Source organism: Boeremia exigua (assembly GCF_020726555.1).
Source record: "Boeremia exigua strain MPI-SDFR-AT-0100 chromosome Unknown C7974scaffold_5, whole genome shotgun sequence".
NCBI lineage: Eukaryota > Fungi > Ascomycota > Dothideomycetes > Pleosporales > Didymellaceae > Boeremia > Boeremia exigua.
The window spans coordinates 877,352-891,848 of record NW_025763522.1 but is presented as its reverse complement, the minus strand read 5'-3'; the positions used below and the strand labels follow the sequence as shown (position 1 = coordinate 891,848).

The 14,497-nt window shown below is 58.4% G+C and overlaps 8 protein-coding genes across 8 annotated transcripts; 3 read left to right on the top strand and 5 right to left on the bottom strand.

Moving 5' to 3' along the window:
• Positions 1-40: 40 nt before the first annotated feature.
• On the top strand, positions 41-1,785 carry C7974DRAFT_452420 (NADP-dependent oxidoreductase domain-containing protein). The gene is made up of 3 exons (XM_046145820.1): positions 41-830; positions 882-1,327; positions 1,382-1,785. Exons 1-3 carry the CDS (start codon positions 372-374, stop codon positions 1,647-1,649), a joined length of 1,173 nt encoding a protein of 390 aa, XP_045997958.1. The 5' UTR covers positions 41-371; the 3' UTR covers positions 1,650-1,785.
• Positions 1,786-2,951, bottom strand: C7974DRAFT_167241 (uncharacterized protein). The gene has a single exon (XM_046136066.1). The coding sequence runs from the start codon at positions 2,585-2,587 to the stop codon at positions 1,922-1,924; it is 666 nt and encodes a 221-aa protein (XP_045997957.1). The 5' UTR covers positions 2,588-2,951; the 3' UTR covers positions 1,786-1,921.
• C7974DRAFT_167201 (tryptophan RNA-binding attenuator protein-like domain-containing protein) lies at positions 2,818-4,591 on the bottom strand. The gene is made up of 5 exons (XM_046136065.1): positions 4,426-4,591; positions 4,354-4,377; positions 3,772-4,305; positions 3,352-3,701; positions 2,818-3,273 (listed from the first exon to the last, which is right to left on the bottom strand). Exons 1-5 carry the CDS (start codon positions 4,469-4,471, stop codon positions 3,049-3,051), a joined length of 1,179 nt encoding a protein of 392 aa, XP_045997956.1. The 5' UTR covers positions 4,472-4,591; the 3' UTR covers positions 2,818-3,048.
• Positions 4,592-4,945: 354 nt separating this feature from the next.
• C7974DRAFT_392321 (eukaryotic translation initiation factor-like protein 2 subunit beta) lies at positions 4,946-6,687 on the bottom strand. Its single transcript, XM_046141665.1, has 5 exons — positions 6,546-6,687; positions 6,307-6,409; positions 6,154-6,209; positions 5,488-6,086; positions 4,946-5,438 (listed from the first exon to the last, which is right to left on the bottom strand). The coding sequence occupies exons 1-5, from the start codon at positions 6,555-6,557 to the stop codon at positions 5,309-5,311; spliced, it is 900 nt and encodes a 299-aa protein (XP_045997955.1). The 5' UTR covers positions 6,558-6,687; the 3' UTR covers positions 4,946-5,308.
• Positions 6,688-6,812: 125 nt separating this feature from the next.
• Positions 6,813-7,532, top strand: C7974DRAFT_392320 (uncharacterized protein). Its single transcript, XM_046141664.1, has 3 exons — positions 6,813-7,163; positions 7,215-7,458; positions 7,512-7,532. Exons 1-2 carry the CDS (start codon positions 6,935-6,937, stop codon positions 7,316-7,318), a joined length of 333 nt encoding a protein of 110 aa, XP_045997954.1. The 5' UTR covers positions 6,813-6,934; the 3' UTR covers positions 7,319-7,458; positions 7,512-7,532.
• On the bottom strand, positions 7,468-9,952 carry C7974DRAFT_392318 (vacuolar import and degradation protein-domain-containing protein). Its single transcript, XM_046141663.1, has 2 exons — positions 9,684-9,952; positions 7,468-9,636 (listed from the first exon to the last, which is right to left on the bottom strand). Exons 1-2 carry the CDS (start codon positions 9,825-9,827, stop codon positions 7,756-7,758), a joined length of 2,025 nt encoding a protein of 674 aa, XP_045997953.1. The 5' UTR covers positions 9,828-9,952; the 3' UTR covers positions 7,468-7,755.
• Positions 9,953-10,786: 834 nt separating this feature from the next.
• C7974DRAFT_167158 (uncharacterized protein) lies at positions 10,787-12,485 on the bottom strand. The gene has a single exon (XM_046136064.1). It carries the CDS (start codon positions 12,187-12,189, stop codon positions 11,137-11,139), a length of 1,053 nt encoding a protein of 350 aa, XP_045997952.1. The 5' UTR covers positions 12,190-12,485; the 3' UTR covers positions 10,787-11,136.
• On the top strand, positions 12,442-13,167 carry C7974DRAFT_392316 (uncharacterized protein). The gene has a single exon (XM_046141662.1). The coding sequence runs from the start codon at positions 12,783-12,785 to the stop codon at positions 13,101-13,103; it is 321 nt and encodes a 106-aa protein (XP_045997951.1). The 5' UTR covers positions 12,442-12,782; the 3' UTR covers positions 13,104-13,167.
• The last annotated feature ends 1,330 nt before the right edge of the window (positions 13,168-14,497 follow it).

Sequence of the window (14,497 nt, the reverse complement as noted above, 5' to 3'; positions counted from 1 at the left end):
TCGCTTTGAACAGTACTACGGTATCGCTTTCTGACAGCACTAGAACATTACTTTCTGACATTGCTACGGGATCGCATGAACCGTGTCCTATCATTGTCGCAACCCCACAATCATCGGCACGCATTTAATGCGCGGAGTTTGCGGACTTACCGTTAACATCGCGCGAACTGTGCAGTGACCCGATGGTCTGCACCGGCGCTAGTCTTGTAAAGCTTGTGATCTGAGAGCTACCTTCTTGTTCAGTAAATGCAATGGCAGGATCAGGTTGCCTCGCAGTGAGATGGGTAAGAAGCTTAAAAGCTCGCAGTGCCAGATTTGCAAAGACCTCGTCCTGCAACTAAGAGTTCACACTCGATTGCTTCCCTGTCAATATGTCTTCCACACTCAAGGCCCCAAAGTCACTGCTCGACCGTCACCGCATCCTATCTCCGACCGCCGGTGTTCGCGTCTCCCCGCTATGTCTTGGTGCGATGAACTTTGGTAATGCGTGGAAGGAAACACTCGGCGAGTGCACGAAGGAGACAGCGTTCGAAATGTTGGACTATTTCTACGAGCAAGGGGGCAACTTCATTGACACGGCGGTCAACTACCAGCTTGGAGAGAGCGAGCAGTGGTTAGGCGAGTGGATGGAGGATCGAGGCCGACGAGACGAGATGGTCATCGCAACCAAGTTCACCGGCGTCCAGAGTGTTGCAGAGCAGAGGCAGAAGGAGGGCAAGTTCGCCCAACACGGCGTTATCAAAGACAACTACAGTGGAAACAGCGCGAAGAACATCCACACTTCCATCGAGCGCTCGCTCAAGAGCTTGCGTACCACGTACCTTGACATCGTAATACACATCCTCTCGCCTCTCACCTGACTTTCAGTAACCAAGCACCAGTACTACGTCCACTTCTGGGACCACACCACGTCCATCCCCGAGCTCATGCACACCCTCAACGACCTCTGCACCGCGCGCAAAGTCCTCTACCTCGGCGTCAGCGACACCCCAGCCTGGATCGTCGTCAAAGCCAACGCCTACGCGCGCCAGCACGGCCTGCGCCCGTTCAGCATCTACCAGGGCCGCTGGTCCGCCGCGTGCCGCGACTTCGAGCGCGACATCATCCCCATGTGCCTGAGCGAGGGCATGGCGCTCGCGCCCTGGGGCGCGCTAGGCGGCGGCCGGTTCAAGACGCGCGCGCAGCGGGCGGTCAGCGAGGGCCGAACGCACTTCGTGAAGATTGCTTTCACGGGGAAGGAAGAGCAGGTGTCGCTCGTGCTGGAGGAGATTGCGGAGAAGCGGGACACGCTGGTGACCAGTGTGGCGCTGGCGTATGTCATGCACAAGTGAGCCCATGGTTCCGTTCCCGAGGCGACGCAGCACCCCGACTAACAGCCCAGGTCTCCGTATGTGTACCCCATTGTGGGAGGCAGGAAGGTGGAGCACCTCAAGGGCAATATCGAAGCGCTCGGCCTGCGGCTCGATGCCGAAGAGCTCGAGAAGATTGATAATGCGTATGGCTTTGAGATAGGTTTCCCGCATGACTTCTTCGCTGCGGAGAACAAAATGGCGCAGGGCCCTGAAGACGGGTGGTTTATTAACAGCGTGTCGCACTTGGATATTGTGCCGGGACCCAGGCCAGTATTTGCACCGCAGGAGGGCGCGTAGGAGGAACACTCCGAGGATACGGAGGTCGAAAAGGGGAGGCTTGGGCAACAAGGGGTTTCGACTGATCAAAGGCTGTAATGTGTTGATTGCGGTACCTAGGTTTTCGAGTTGCATCCAACTTCACCTCATCACAGGGCGCCTATGCCGTAGCCACCATACTCAGCGTAAAAACAACCACTTGCTTACATCAACCCCATCACGCCATCGAATCACTGCGCTCTCATATCATACACCAACTTCCTCAATCCAACATATCATACACCCTTAACACCCTAGTTCCGGCTCTTACCCAACTCGCTCTGCGCCGCCGCCGTCGGCCCGCCCTTCACCCGCTCGCCGCCCGTGACCTTCTTCTCGCCCTCGGTGATGTCGTGCAGCGCCTGGCTGGTAATGGGCTCGTTGGCGTGCTGCTGGGCGCGCGCGGTGGGGCCGCCTGCCACGGGCTCTGTTTGGCCGGTGATTTTGGATTCGGCTTTGGTGATTTCGTGAAGGGTGGAGGAGTCGAGGGTGCCGGTGTGTTGGGTGTTGTTGGTGGAGCTTGGGCTTGAGTTGTTGTTGGAGTTGGCATTGTTGTTGGCATTGTTGTTCCCCCCAACACCCCCCTCGCTCGTCAGTATGCTCTGCGCAACCGCCGTCGGGCCGCCCTTGGCTGGCTGGTCCGAGCCAGTGATCTCCCTCTCGGCGTCGGTGATCTCGCTGATGATCTGGGCGGTGAGCTGCTGGCCGACGTGCTTCTGGGCGCGGGCTGTGGGGCCGTTGGGCGTGGGCCCGTCCTTGTTGGTGAGCGTCTTTTCCGCAGCGGTGATCTGGGAGAGGATGGTGGAGTCGATGGCGACAGCTGCTCGGAGGGTTGTGCTGAAGGCGCGTTGGGAGACGGGCGTGGTGAAGCGGGCGAGTGCGGGTGCCGTGAGGCGGGAGGATCGAAGGAGGAAAGACATTATGATGAGATTTTGGAGAAAGAGATGTCAGGGGGTTAGCTTCTCGAATGAGTATGGGAGTATTTGAAGGGCAATGAAGGATTTGTTGTGGTCAGTCACTGTTTAATGGGAAAGAAACAGTGGATATGGAAATTGGATTGAAATATAGCACCGACGACATGGTGATGTTATGTTTTGTCAAACACGCCCATATGCAGGTACCAATGCCGATGCATGTGTCACTTTGCGATGCGGCTCGCAAGTTGTCGATGATGGGATGATTTTTGGTGGAGCTGATGATGTCAGGACCAAACGCGCTAGGTACGCGTCGATCAGCTGAAGTCCACACCCAGACCAAAGACTGCAGGGTATCAGAAGACAAGTCGTTGCGAGTTTCGAGATGCGTATAGTGTGTCGACCAGGAGGGTATGATGAATAGAAACAATCTGTACAAACAATGGTGTTGAACAACGAAACCGCCATTACATGGCCGCATTCGCCGAATTCGACGCCAACCACGCCGCAAAAGCCTGCGCATTCCTTGTCTGCATGAACACCGTCCCGGGGCCTGTGAACTTGCACACCAGGCCCTCGCCCGCCATCATATTCGACACAATGCCGCCCGACGCGACACGCTCGAGCACGTACTTGCAGTTCCACGCGACGAGGTGACCGTTATCAATGATGTACTTCTCGTCCTTTTGGAGCTGTGATGTATTAGCTTAAGTACTCACACTCCAACATCGACGATGCCATCAGTAACGGCAAAACGGGACGCAACTTACATCCTTCCTGATAATCGCGCCAAAGCTCGTACACCACAGAATGCCCTGGCCGGAGATCTTATACACGAACAGCCCCTCGCCCGAGAACATGGCCTTCGTGACGCCCTGGCTCTTGTACTCAGTGACGATGCCCTGGGTGCACGCCAGAAACGCGTCCTTGCCGACGCTCCACTGCTCGTGGCCCCCGAGCTTGATGATGGTGATGTCGCCGATGGACGCGGGCGCCAGCAGCAGCTCGCCGGGTCCCGTGTACGTCGACTTGGACATGTCGCCGCCGATGAGCGCTTTCTTGAGCGAGAACTTCATCGTGCCCTTGAGGGTTATCGTGGGGGTCATTGCGATCATGGCGCCTGGAGAGAGTCAGTTCGAGGCTGCGTTTAAAATTGGGGTTTGGACTGTAAGGGAGAGTAGGGGGCGTACCGGGCTTTGCGGTGAAGGGGCACCCGATTGCGAGCTGCACTGTGAGAATGGTGTTTGTGTTGCGGTGGCTCACGCGGTAGCTGCCGCCGTTAAAGGTGCCCACGTCGTCTGCTTGTGTGGTTCCGGCGCCCGCAAATGCGGGCTGGGAGGCCTGGACTTGCTGTTGTTGCATTTGCTGCTGGCTCGCCTGCTGGGGCGGCATGCCTGGGTGTTGCAGAGGGCTCTGAGTGGGCGCGGGTGTGCCATAGCTATTTAGGGGCCCTTTCTCAGAGAATTGCTGCTGTGGAGGCTGATGCTGCTGCTGCTGTTGTGGTTGGTGCTGAGGAGGCGCGCTGCCAGGCGGCGGGAAGTGTTGCTGCTGTTGCTGCTGCTGCGAGTGGTCAGGCGGCGGCGCATAGTGTTGTTGCTGGCCACCCGGGGGTGGAGGGTAGTGCTGTGGCTGCTGTTGTTGCGCAGCAGGAGGCGACGTCGGCGGCGGAGGGTAGGATTGGCCTCCTGGCGGAGGCGCAAAGTACTGCTGTTGACCCTGTTGTTCTGTCGCGTATCAGTGACAGTTCGCATCGGCCAAAGTGAGTGGCGCACCATATCCGCCCTTCTCCGGTGGTGCTGTAGCCAGTCAGCTGGTGCCTTCTCAAACAAACACGCGACACTCACGAGGGTAAAAGTTACCACCTGGTGGTGGGCTGCCGTATCCAGACATTGTACTCTAGTGAAGCTTGACAGAGGCGGTTCTTATTAGGGCGACCAGCGCGTCAACAGCCCAAGTACAGGAGCTGAAGAATCTCGAGAGGAAGAAAAGGCAAGGAAGCCAAACTGGACAAGACACAGGCGCATGGTCAGTACAAATACCCGCGCCGCGCCGTTACCTGTTCGTGTCAAGCTCAGCCTCCTCGTCCATAGGTGTTCCTAGCGGGGTATGCAGCCGCCCAACTTCGCCCCGCATGCTGAGCTTACTAGAGTTACACTGCGTTACCTATTCTGACAGTCTTGCTAATCGCATCGCTATTTTAAGCTTATTGGACACAATGCAGCAATCCGATAGCATGCCATCGTCGTAATGAACTTTGTTTCCAAACATTGAAGCTCCAAGATGCCCGAGGCTGGGATCAGGGTCCAAGTCCGAGCGTTGGCGTGCCGTCTGCAAGCGCCGACTCCTGTCCCGCAACAGGATGTCCAGATGTGATTTGCTGACGTCCAGCTGTATAATCTGCGAATTTCCATCCTTTGGAATTCTTGGACTTGACGATTCTTGGACATACGTAAGGAGAGGAATCTCTATCTCTGCGCGGTCGACAGATTCAACTCTGGCAACGTAGAATATTGGGATATCCAAGGAACACCCTCGGAGAACTTTTGATTGCGTCGTGAGTCGATATACATGAGCCACTCCTATATAGTCTTGTACACCAAGCCGTGCATATCATACCCCATTGCCACACCGTCATCCGAACGCGCGAATCGCCATGACATCCGTAGCGCCCGCCAACCCAGCCAAGCAAATGCATGTCGATACCCGTAAAGCGCAAACGTAAACTCATTAAGTCTTGATCATCCTCCTTCGCTTGCCGATCTGTGCGGAGAAACCGGTCTTGATGGCCTGGACGGAACGCCTGGACCCGCAGCTGTTGCAGGTGACGAAGCTGAGACGGTTCTCGCCCTTGGAAAGACTGTTGTCGCGTTAGTTGTGTATAAAGTTAGAGTATTGGGTCAACGTACTCTGTATCGGGAGAACGGCAGGTCTTGCAGGTGACGTATTCGACAATGTATCGCCTGAGAACGTTCTCAATCTGCTTCTGCTGGAAACGACCCTTGATAACCAGACGACGGGAACCGTCAACGGAACCGCTGGTACCCAATTCAGCGAACAAGAACTGGGTAACGTGCTCATCGGTACGCTTCATCCTCTTGCAAATCTCGGCAATGTTGGCGAAGATGGTCTTCTTGTTTCCTTCACGGAGACACTGCGGTGGCGGGATCTTGTAGCTCTTGACGCTGTTGCCGGCGAGATCAGGGTGTTGCGAGTGGAGCAGTGTGAAGAATCGGTTCAGGAGCATATCGTACTTGATCGCGGTTGTGTTCTCGTGCGACCAGATGCCGGTGCCCTTCATCATGTCGCCCTCCTGGACCTCCTCCTCTTCGGCAGCAGGTGCCTCCTCCTCAGCGGCGTCGCCACCAGCAGCAGCAAGCTTGGCCTCGAAGTCGTCTTCAACCTTCTTCTTGCTGACCTTCTTCTTCTTCTTGAGCGCAGCGAAGTCACCCTCGGCAGCGTCCTCGCCCTCCTCGCCCTCCTTCTTCTTGGTCGACTTCTTCTTCTTCTGTTATCTGTCAGTCGTCGTCCAAAAGCCGTATAAAGCAGGGGCCGTAAGGGGTAGGTGTTCGCACCTTCTTGGCTAGATCGTCGAACATCTTGGTGACCTCCTCAACGTCCTGGTCGTCGGCTGCAACCCCACTAGTCAGCGCTTGTTCAGTGTTGTATCCCAGGGATACTACCCTCAGATGCAGAGCCGGTGCTGTGCTTCTCAGCGGATGACTTACTGCCGTTTGTCTCCTTCGATTCAGTAACCTGACCATCGCTGTCGACGATTGTGGTGCCCTCGGAGAATGCGACGGACTTGCGAGGCTTGCGCTCGGGGGATTCCTGTTCAGTCAAATCAGATATGCGTCTTTGAACGGTCGACTGATGGCGGATAGGTGGGCAGATTGTAGGTTCGTGGCGACGTGTGTTGCGCGAACAATGTATTTCGATCGCGAACGTGGGGCTCGATGTGACGTACAGTGTCAGCCATGATTGCGGTTGCGCTCGTTTCTTTTGCTGTGGACTGTGGAGTGATGAACCTGGGCAGTGTGTCCCCAGTAATCGGTAGCGATAGGCTTGAAGGTGAATGTGGAGTCGCGGACACGGAGCTTGACCTCGAGTGTTCTTTTTGCCGCAGTACTGTGACTCTGAGATGCCAAGATTGTCAGCCACAGCACGCTAAGCCCCACCCTCGCTCATTGGCTCCTGCCGTCGGCTTCACATCATCGACCACGCGCCGGGATATACCCGTAGCAGCATCGACCCCATACTTCCAGCTGCAGCTTCATTGATGTCGTTACGGTAGCCCGCAGTCGTCGCCAAACACACAACCCCTCCCCCGAATCGAGACCCCCCCACACCGCCGCCATGTCCCTGAGCAACAGCCACAGCTTCATCGAGCCGCATGTGAGCTCCTCCGAGGCCAACATCGATTCGCTCCCCTCCTCCTCCACCCACTCCTCGGCCGACGACGACGAATATGTATCAGACGCAGAAAGGGAATGGAGGGAGTCGCTGCAGCAAATGGAGCTCCTGCTGACAATGGTCATGGTGCCGTACATTGGGAAATACTTTGGGCGCAAGTTCGCATACTATGGTACGTCACGTAGGGACAGTGTGTATATCGTCAGCGGCTGATGACTGTTAGGCTGGGCAAAGTTTATGGAGTGGAAGTACCCTGTTGAGATTGTGATCACGAACAAGACAGCTTTCAAGGCGGCGGGTGCTATTGAGGCGGCAGCAACGTTATAGCATACCTTGCAGTGGGTTTACAGCAACGGCGTTTGAGGCGAAACAATCACCAACATTTGGGTCAATGTTCAAGGACACAATTGCTTCAGTACATAATTGAAAATGAAATAAGTCTTGTCACCAATGCAGCTTCGTGACAGGTCAGACATCTCATCGACAGACCAGACAGCCAGGAACTGACACATGACGGCAGACCCAAACCTCAGATACGGAGCAGGCTGTCTGCAATATTTATGTAATTCATGTGGTAGATGTTGATACTGATATACTGCCTGCCCACAACAGACAAAGACGATCTAAAGAGTCCACAACAAGCTCCCAAGCCACAGCGGGCGATGCGACCAAACGCCTTCCCAACCAATATCCAAGTACCAAATACCGAATACCAAAACGCCTTGTATGCAAGCACCACTCACTCACTAACATCATCTCCCCGGCTAAGCAAAGTCCCAACTCCCAAAACTGCCCTTGCCCTGGCTCTCCAGCTTCAGGCACTGGTACGGGCTGCTCATGGGATCATAGTACAAACCCTCGACGCGGCCGTCGCTTCTGCGCAGACACACGTAGTAGAAACCCGAGATGGTGAGGCCGCAGCCGCTGTCGTCGAAGGCGGCGTGTTCAGCGTCGACGAAGGGCGGGGCGATGGGGTGGATTTCGGCGGACGGGACGGCGTGGCGCGCGAAGGTGTGCGAGTCGTAGACGTAGTACTCGCGCTCTTCGTCCTGGCCCACGGCGCCGGTGGCTGTGTCGGCGCCGACGAAGGCATCGACTGGTGGACCTGGTGCTGGAGACTGGCTCGGAGGCTTGCTATTGGGGCGCAGGGATTTCACAAAACACCGTTCTTTCCAGCGCATCAGCACCCATTCGCGGTTGAGGGCTGCCCACCATCGTCTAGATGTGAGTGCCAGGACCAGATGATCATCTTCCATGTCCCTGAACGGTGGCAGTTTGCGCCAGTACAGCGCGTCGTTTGCTGCATTGCTCTTGAAACTCTCGGTCAGGAGCGTGTGTGTGTTGAAATCGAGGATCTCGCCTTCGAGGTACGTCGTGATGCTGCTCGTGCGCGTATACTGTGCCGCGGCTGGATTGGAGTTGTTGAGAGAATGCTGGTGTGGGTGTGATGGCACGTTGTAGGCCTCCATGGTCGCCGAGAGAGACATGGCAGACCAGTCGACAGCGTGCACGGTGACCTTGACCGGCCATCGGTCTTGCTGGGGAGGCTGCTGCGACGGGTCTGACGGCCCCCTCGGCGCGGTGGGCGAGAGGTACGAGGCCAGACTGCGCGGCGTGGAATAGCTGGTGCTGAGCCAGGGTCGCGACGGGGGCGGCAGCTGGGCTGAGGCGGGTGGCGGCGTGGCGGTAGCCGTGGTCGCGTGCTGGCAGCCGGAGAGGACAGCGCCCGGGGCGAGCCAGGAGGTTTCGCGCGGCGGCGGGATGCTGAGGGTGTCGGTGAGGAAGTCGGCGTACTGGATGCAGAAGTAGTCCTTGCTGAGGAAGCCGGCCTCCAGGGCGCAGTTGAGGCTCTCGTCGAGCGTGTTGGCGTGGCGGATGCGCGATAGGTACTTGACCGTGTGCTCGAGCATGGGCGCAACGGCAGGCGGCGGTGGCGGCGGCGGGGGCTGCGGCTGCGGCGGCGGGGGCTGCGACTGCGGCGGCAGGTTGCGGCTGGCCTGGTATCGCTCGCGCGGGGCGGCCCAGGGGTCTTGTGTGCTGCGACGCAGGCTCGCCGTGTCGCGCGGGGCAGCAGGACGGGCGGCGGCTCTCAGCGTCTCGCGCTCGCTCTCCCGATCGTGGCCGTAGCGCAGGTACTCGCGCGTGCGGGCGGAGAAGCGTGGGTGGCGGCGTACTGCCTGTAGGATGGCAGTGGAGCGCAGCGAGTCGGTCGACGTCAGCCGGGCCTGCAGCGCGCGCAGACTGCGCTCCTCGTCGTCGTCGGGCTCACGGGCGGTGCTCGACAGCGGCGACCAGTCAAAAAGCGTGTTCTGGGCGGGCACGCGCTCGCCGTACTGCGTAGCCGTGGCCGCGGCCGAGGCCTCGTGCAGGCGATTAAGGCGCTCCATGCTGCGGCGCAGGCGGTCGTGGTCGACGTCGTCGCGCGTGCGCTCGAGCTGGCGCAACTGCTCGCGCGAGTGCTCCAGGCGCTGCTGACTGCGCTCCTCGAGGTAGCGGCCGACGGCGTCCAGGTGTGCGGCGTCGTCGAGGGCCGGCGTCGTCAGCGTCGCCGCCAGGTTGAGCACGTCTTCATTGGCGCTCTCGAGCCCGCGCAGGGCCGACACAAACGTCGGCGTGGGCTCGCGGTTCGGTGCGGGCTCGCGGTTCTTCACTACGTCAGCTCCGGGCAGGGCGCTGGCCGGGGCATCCTCACCGGGCTGTTCGCGGGCGGCATCGTGGGCCGGCCGGGTCTCGGGCGCTGCGTTGCTTCAGTGTGGCCAGACAGGCGCCATGCGCAGAGTCGAGGGCACGGGGGCGCGGCGAGTGTGGTGAGCGCTGAGCGACCGACAGCCAGCATGTGCGGCTGCCCACCACGTCAAAGCCCGCGCCAACCTGGAACCACCGCCGAAACAGAGCCAAACGCGCACGCACACTCACACGACATGCCCGCGCCCGCCGCCGCTCGCCCGCCGCCGTCTCTCGCTTCTGCGCGCCTGCTTGCTTCCTCGGGCGAGCACATGCACGCCGCCCTTCTGGGCCCCGCTCGTGCTTCCCCAGCCGTTGCTGTGCGTGCTGCCGAGTGCCCCTCGGCGAGCCCCGTCGGTCCGCACTGACACGGGCCTCGCACGGAATCACGGAACGAGAATCACTTGCAGTGCGACAGCAGCTCGAACGTCGCTTAACCGCTGTGTTTCTGAGACTTGAGAGAGGAGGCACGGCTTGAAGTAATGATTTGTTTTCATTTGTTTCAGTGGTAGTCTTTTCTTTTATTAGATTTAGACTGCTTAAGATAGGGGAGCTAGCTCCCATGTTTAATATTTCTTGTACACTCCCGCCTGTGGAGTGGCCAGGAACTGCCTGAGCCTGGGCTTGGTGCCGCTGCCGGCTTCCATCTCGAGTTGGCCAGAGAAGCAGCGCGCAAGGGGACAGGATGTTTGCTCCGCAAGCAGAGGACCACCCTTCAGCCAAGGCCACGACTGGCGTGTCTTGTCACGCCCTTGCGTGCTGCTTCTGCCACCAACCCCAGACGTCAGCCACCAGCGGCGAGCTATTACAGTGGCATCGTCGAGACGCGTGTATAACTTTTCTGTCGACACCCTCGTCTCAGTGTCTTCCAGCTGGCAATCTATGCCAGACCGAGTGGGTTGGAACGTAATCGTAATGCGTGGGCTCATAAAGCTGGTCTCGCCAGACTCAATGAAGAGCTCGCACCAAGAACGTTCCGGTCATGACGACATTAAACAAAAACAAAAAACAGCTCCAAGGAAAGAGCTCGAGTGCCCGACTCGAGGAAGCCGCGAGGCCATCTGTATCCGTGTCTTCCGTGATAATGCAAAGCAAATGCGGACCTCCCAGAGATGCAACAAAGAAAGAAGCCATCCGACTTGGGAGGCATTATATGATCACAGAAAAGCGCTCGCTGGAAAATCAAACAGGTATCAAGAGAGATGTACGGGAAGAGGGGAGAAAAAAGGAAAAACAAACGCTCGCTAATGTTGATGCAACGCCGTCCCATGCCTTGGTACTGTACAGTGACAGCATGTGGTGAATATCGCTGATGTCTCGAACCGATAGTGTCGAAGAGGTGGTGCGCTCAGGGGACTGGCCAAGTCCGCGCTTCCAGGCATCGACCGAGGGACAGGGTCTCACAGACTAACGTGTTCCGCTTATGTGAACGCTGCGTACTGTGTTGCGAAACCCGTGTCCCACCCGAACCCTCCGAATCCACCGTGCGAGGCGCTTGACCCGCATTGCTGGGCCAGCACGCTCGGCAGAGGAAGGCAGGGAATTGGTGCGACGGCCTGGGGCGGGCTGTAGTACGCACTCGTCGAGTTGTAGCATGGCTGGCTAAACGACGGAGTGGGCGAGGGCAGCTGGAAGGGCTCCATGCTCTGAGATCCCATGTTGGTGCTCCAGTAGGAAGGCGAGTGCTCGCTGCAGGTGGTGATTGTCGGGCTGGGTGTCGAGGGGAGAACCTTCCACGAGTCCATCTGGGGCGGCGACAAGTACTGCGTCGGCTGCCACCAGTTGACGGCGTTGGGAGTGCTGGGAAGAAGAGGGGCAGGACGGACGACGTCGACAATCCTGGGTGGGGGAGGCAGGAGCGGCTGGAACAAGCCCATTACGGCGGCCTTGACATTCTCGCCTCGGCCCTCGAGGAGCTCTCCGGCGCCTTCCTCCTCCATGCCCTCGAGCGCACGTGCGCCGGTGCGGAACACGTAACGGTTGACAGCCTGGACGAAAGCGTCCTGGAGCTTCTTGACTTGCTGCTCCTTCTCGGCCCATTCCCATGTGCTGGCAGCAACGTCGACCGAGTAGATGTCCTTGTGGTACTCGATAAGCGCATCGATGGTGTCTTGTGTGAGCTTGAATGCAACCTCATGTTGTGACACCATGTCAACGTGCACGACGTACGCCTCGATGTGGATCAGCTGGTAGTTGAACAGCGCTTCGACCAGAGGGTTAGAGTCCTTGCGCAGTTCCGAGTCTGGGGCTTTCGGGACCATGATGGAGCTCAGCGACCAGAAAGCGTTTTTCCCAGACAGAAGTTCGGTTAGACATCTAGTGTGTTGCTGAACACTGTTCAATGGGCGCTTCACTCTGTTGACGCGCTTCAGGGTCTGGGTTAACCAGGGCTCGGCTTTGGAGCTCAAGACTACGTTGACGGTGGAGCGTGGCGCAAAGGCGGCAGCCGAAGCGGGTAGTAGCTGGATCGGCATGTTGAAGTGGTCGGTGCGTTGTGGTGCGAGATGGCGATATTAGATGGGACGAAGAATCAACAAAAATCGAGGGAACAAACGAAAGTAAAAAACCGTTGTCTCGGTCTCAGGCGGATATAATTTTTTCGGGGCGCGCCGTGGAGGTAGAGAGGAGACAAGAGGGCTGGCGAATGAGGAGGGGGGAGGGCGAGGTGGGAGGTGGAGGGTAGGGAAGGCTAGTGGTGAGGGTGGCATCTTTCTTAAGAGCTTACAAGCGTCGATCATGGGTCGCCCGGCGTGGCCACAAACATCCCGGCCGACGTGCATGCACACTGCCCCGTTTCCTGCACTGCGCATCTAGCTTGCTTAACGTGCATACGGCGAGAGCCCGCAGCTGCAGGTTTAGTCGGGTCTAAGCTGACCTTACCGGAGGCACCGCGTTCGCACGCGTGGATAGGCGGATGCCTGCGAGCGGGAGATTTCGATGCCCTCAAAATGCTCGTCTGTACGCGAAATCCCACTTTAGGCCATGCAGACGGAGATGACGGCCAAAAGGGTCTTCGATCGCTCATCGCGACGCGTTTGCGAAGTAGCCAAAAGCATAAACTGCAGCAATGATGCGGTTGTGCGCGGTCCTGACCATGGCAGCTGAGCAGGTGCTCGCCGCCGGTGCCTACGAAACGCCCTCAAGAACCTGCTCAGCGCCCGCAAGCCCGGGCAAACTGCGAGTAGAGGGCACAGCCGGCAGCAGCCAGGCGCCGCTACACGCGATTTGCGCGAGGGAGGTGCCTGTACTGTGGGCTATAGCTGTGCGATTCTGCGCTTACTGCTGGGCCTCGAGCGTCGGCGTCGTGCGATGGATGGCGCGTTTTCCAGAAGCTTACCTCCAGCGTCCAAAGGGGGCGCGCACCACAGCGGCTTTGCTACCCTTTTGAGCGATACGGGCCAGGGCAGCATGACGGAGACCGGCCGGCTGCTCGTGGTGTCTCGAGGGGCTTGACGAAGGTGGGTGTCGACGGGCAGTGCTTGGCTCACCGACAGGACGTCGTCACTTTGCGCTAGCGGTGGGCGCGACCTGAGCAGCCCAATCACCTGGCACAGCAGGGATCTGAGCCAGGATGGCATCTGCTCTCGAGGGCCCAACGCAGCCACTTCCCATGTGATCGCAACGTTCGGGCGATGCCCTGAAGCACCCCAGGGTGCCATCGTCGAGGTCCGCTGAGCGCGTACTGAAGCAGGAGCTTTGCGCAACGGCAACGTGCTCGAGCAACCTCAGGCTGCATGACCGTGCGATGCTGCTCACGCGGAGGGTCCGGCAGTCATGCGCCACCTGAGCGAATAGCCGATGAGGCTGTGCTGGCGGCGGAGGGCAGATCTCGGACGCGCCGACTTTCACGGCCTCGGGAGTCTTCCTCCAGCACGCCCCGGCCGATGTTACTGCTGATCATAAACAGGCACGCTGAAATTCTCCTGCAGGAAGCATGATGGGGCACGATTCTGTTTCAGGGCTTGTTTGCTGTCCTCAGCTTCCGTCTGTCATTGGGGCCATCTCTCCCAGACTCGCTCCAACGGATGCCCTCCGACGGTATTACGCAAGTGCTAGCAGCCTCAGGTCGACCTGTCACAACCCGTCTGCACGGCTGATCTCTGCTATCGATAGCATCGCATATCTGCCATGTTTCAAGCCCGACGGCAAGCTGTTATGGATGCTCCAAAATCTGCACGACAGATGTCCAAGGTTGCGTCGTCTGCGCCTCACTATAGACGGGGATTGTGGGGCAGGAGCACGCAACACCACCGGGCCGTTGTGGCGGACTGACGATGCTGCTTCGCTGGCACCCAGATGAACGCACTGTTGCAAAGGGTTTGTGCATGTAAAGCATGATCAAGGCGTTGCTCTTTGCTCCTTCAAGCCGAGCTCAGCTGGACAAGGGTCTGAGCACTCGCGCTAGAGCCGGCTTCAAGCGGCGTCGCCCGTCTCCACATCTGGGACCCTCGTTACAAGCTTCATCCTCACTGCCAGATCTTTGAAGTGACGTCTGGCCTACAACAACTGCAGCACTATCGTCAGTATTCGCCCGATTCTGCAGACTCTTCGGCGCCGTTTCAGAAGCTGTCGGCGCGTTTGCTGTAAGCGCATGCGGCATGCAGACCGACGTGGAGCTTGGTGACTCACCCAGCCGCCGGCAAGTGTGAGTGGATGAGTTATGCCGCCAACCAGCTAGGTATCAGGTTTTTCCAGCGCCGTCACGCCTCGTTTTCTGTCCTCCACGATTCGTACGAACAGCCTGTACTGGGATGAACCTGTTGAATTCCTCTTCACTGCATC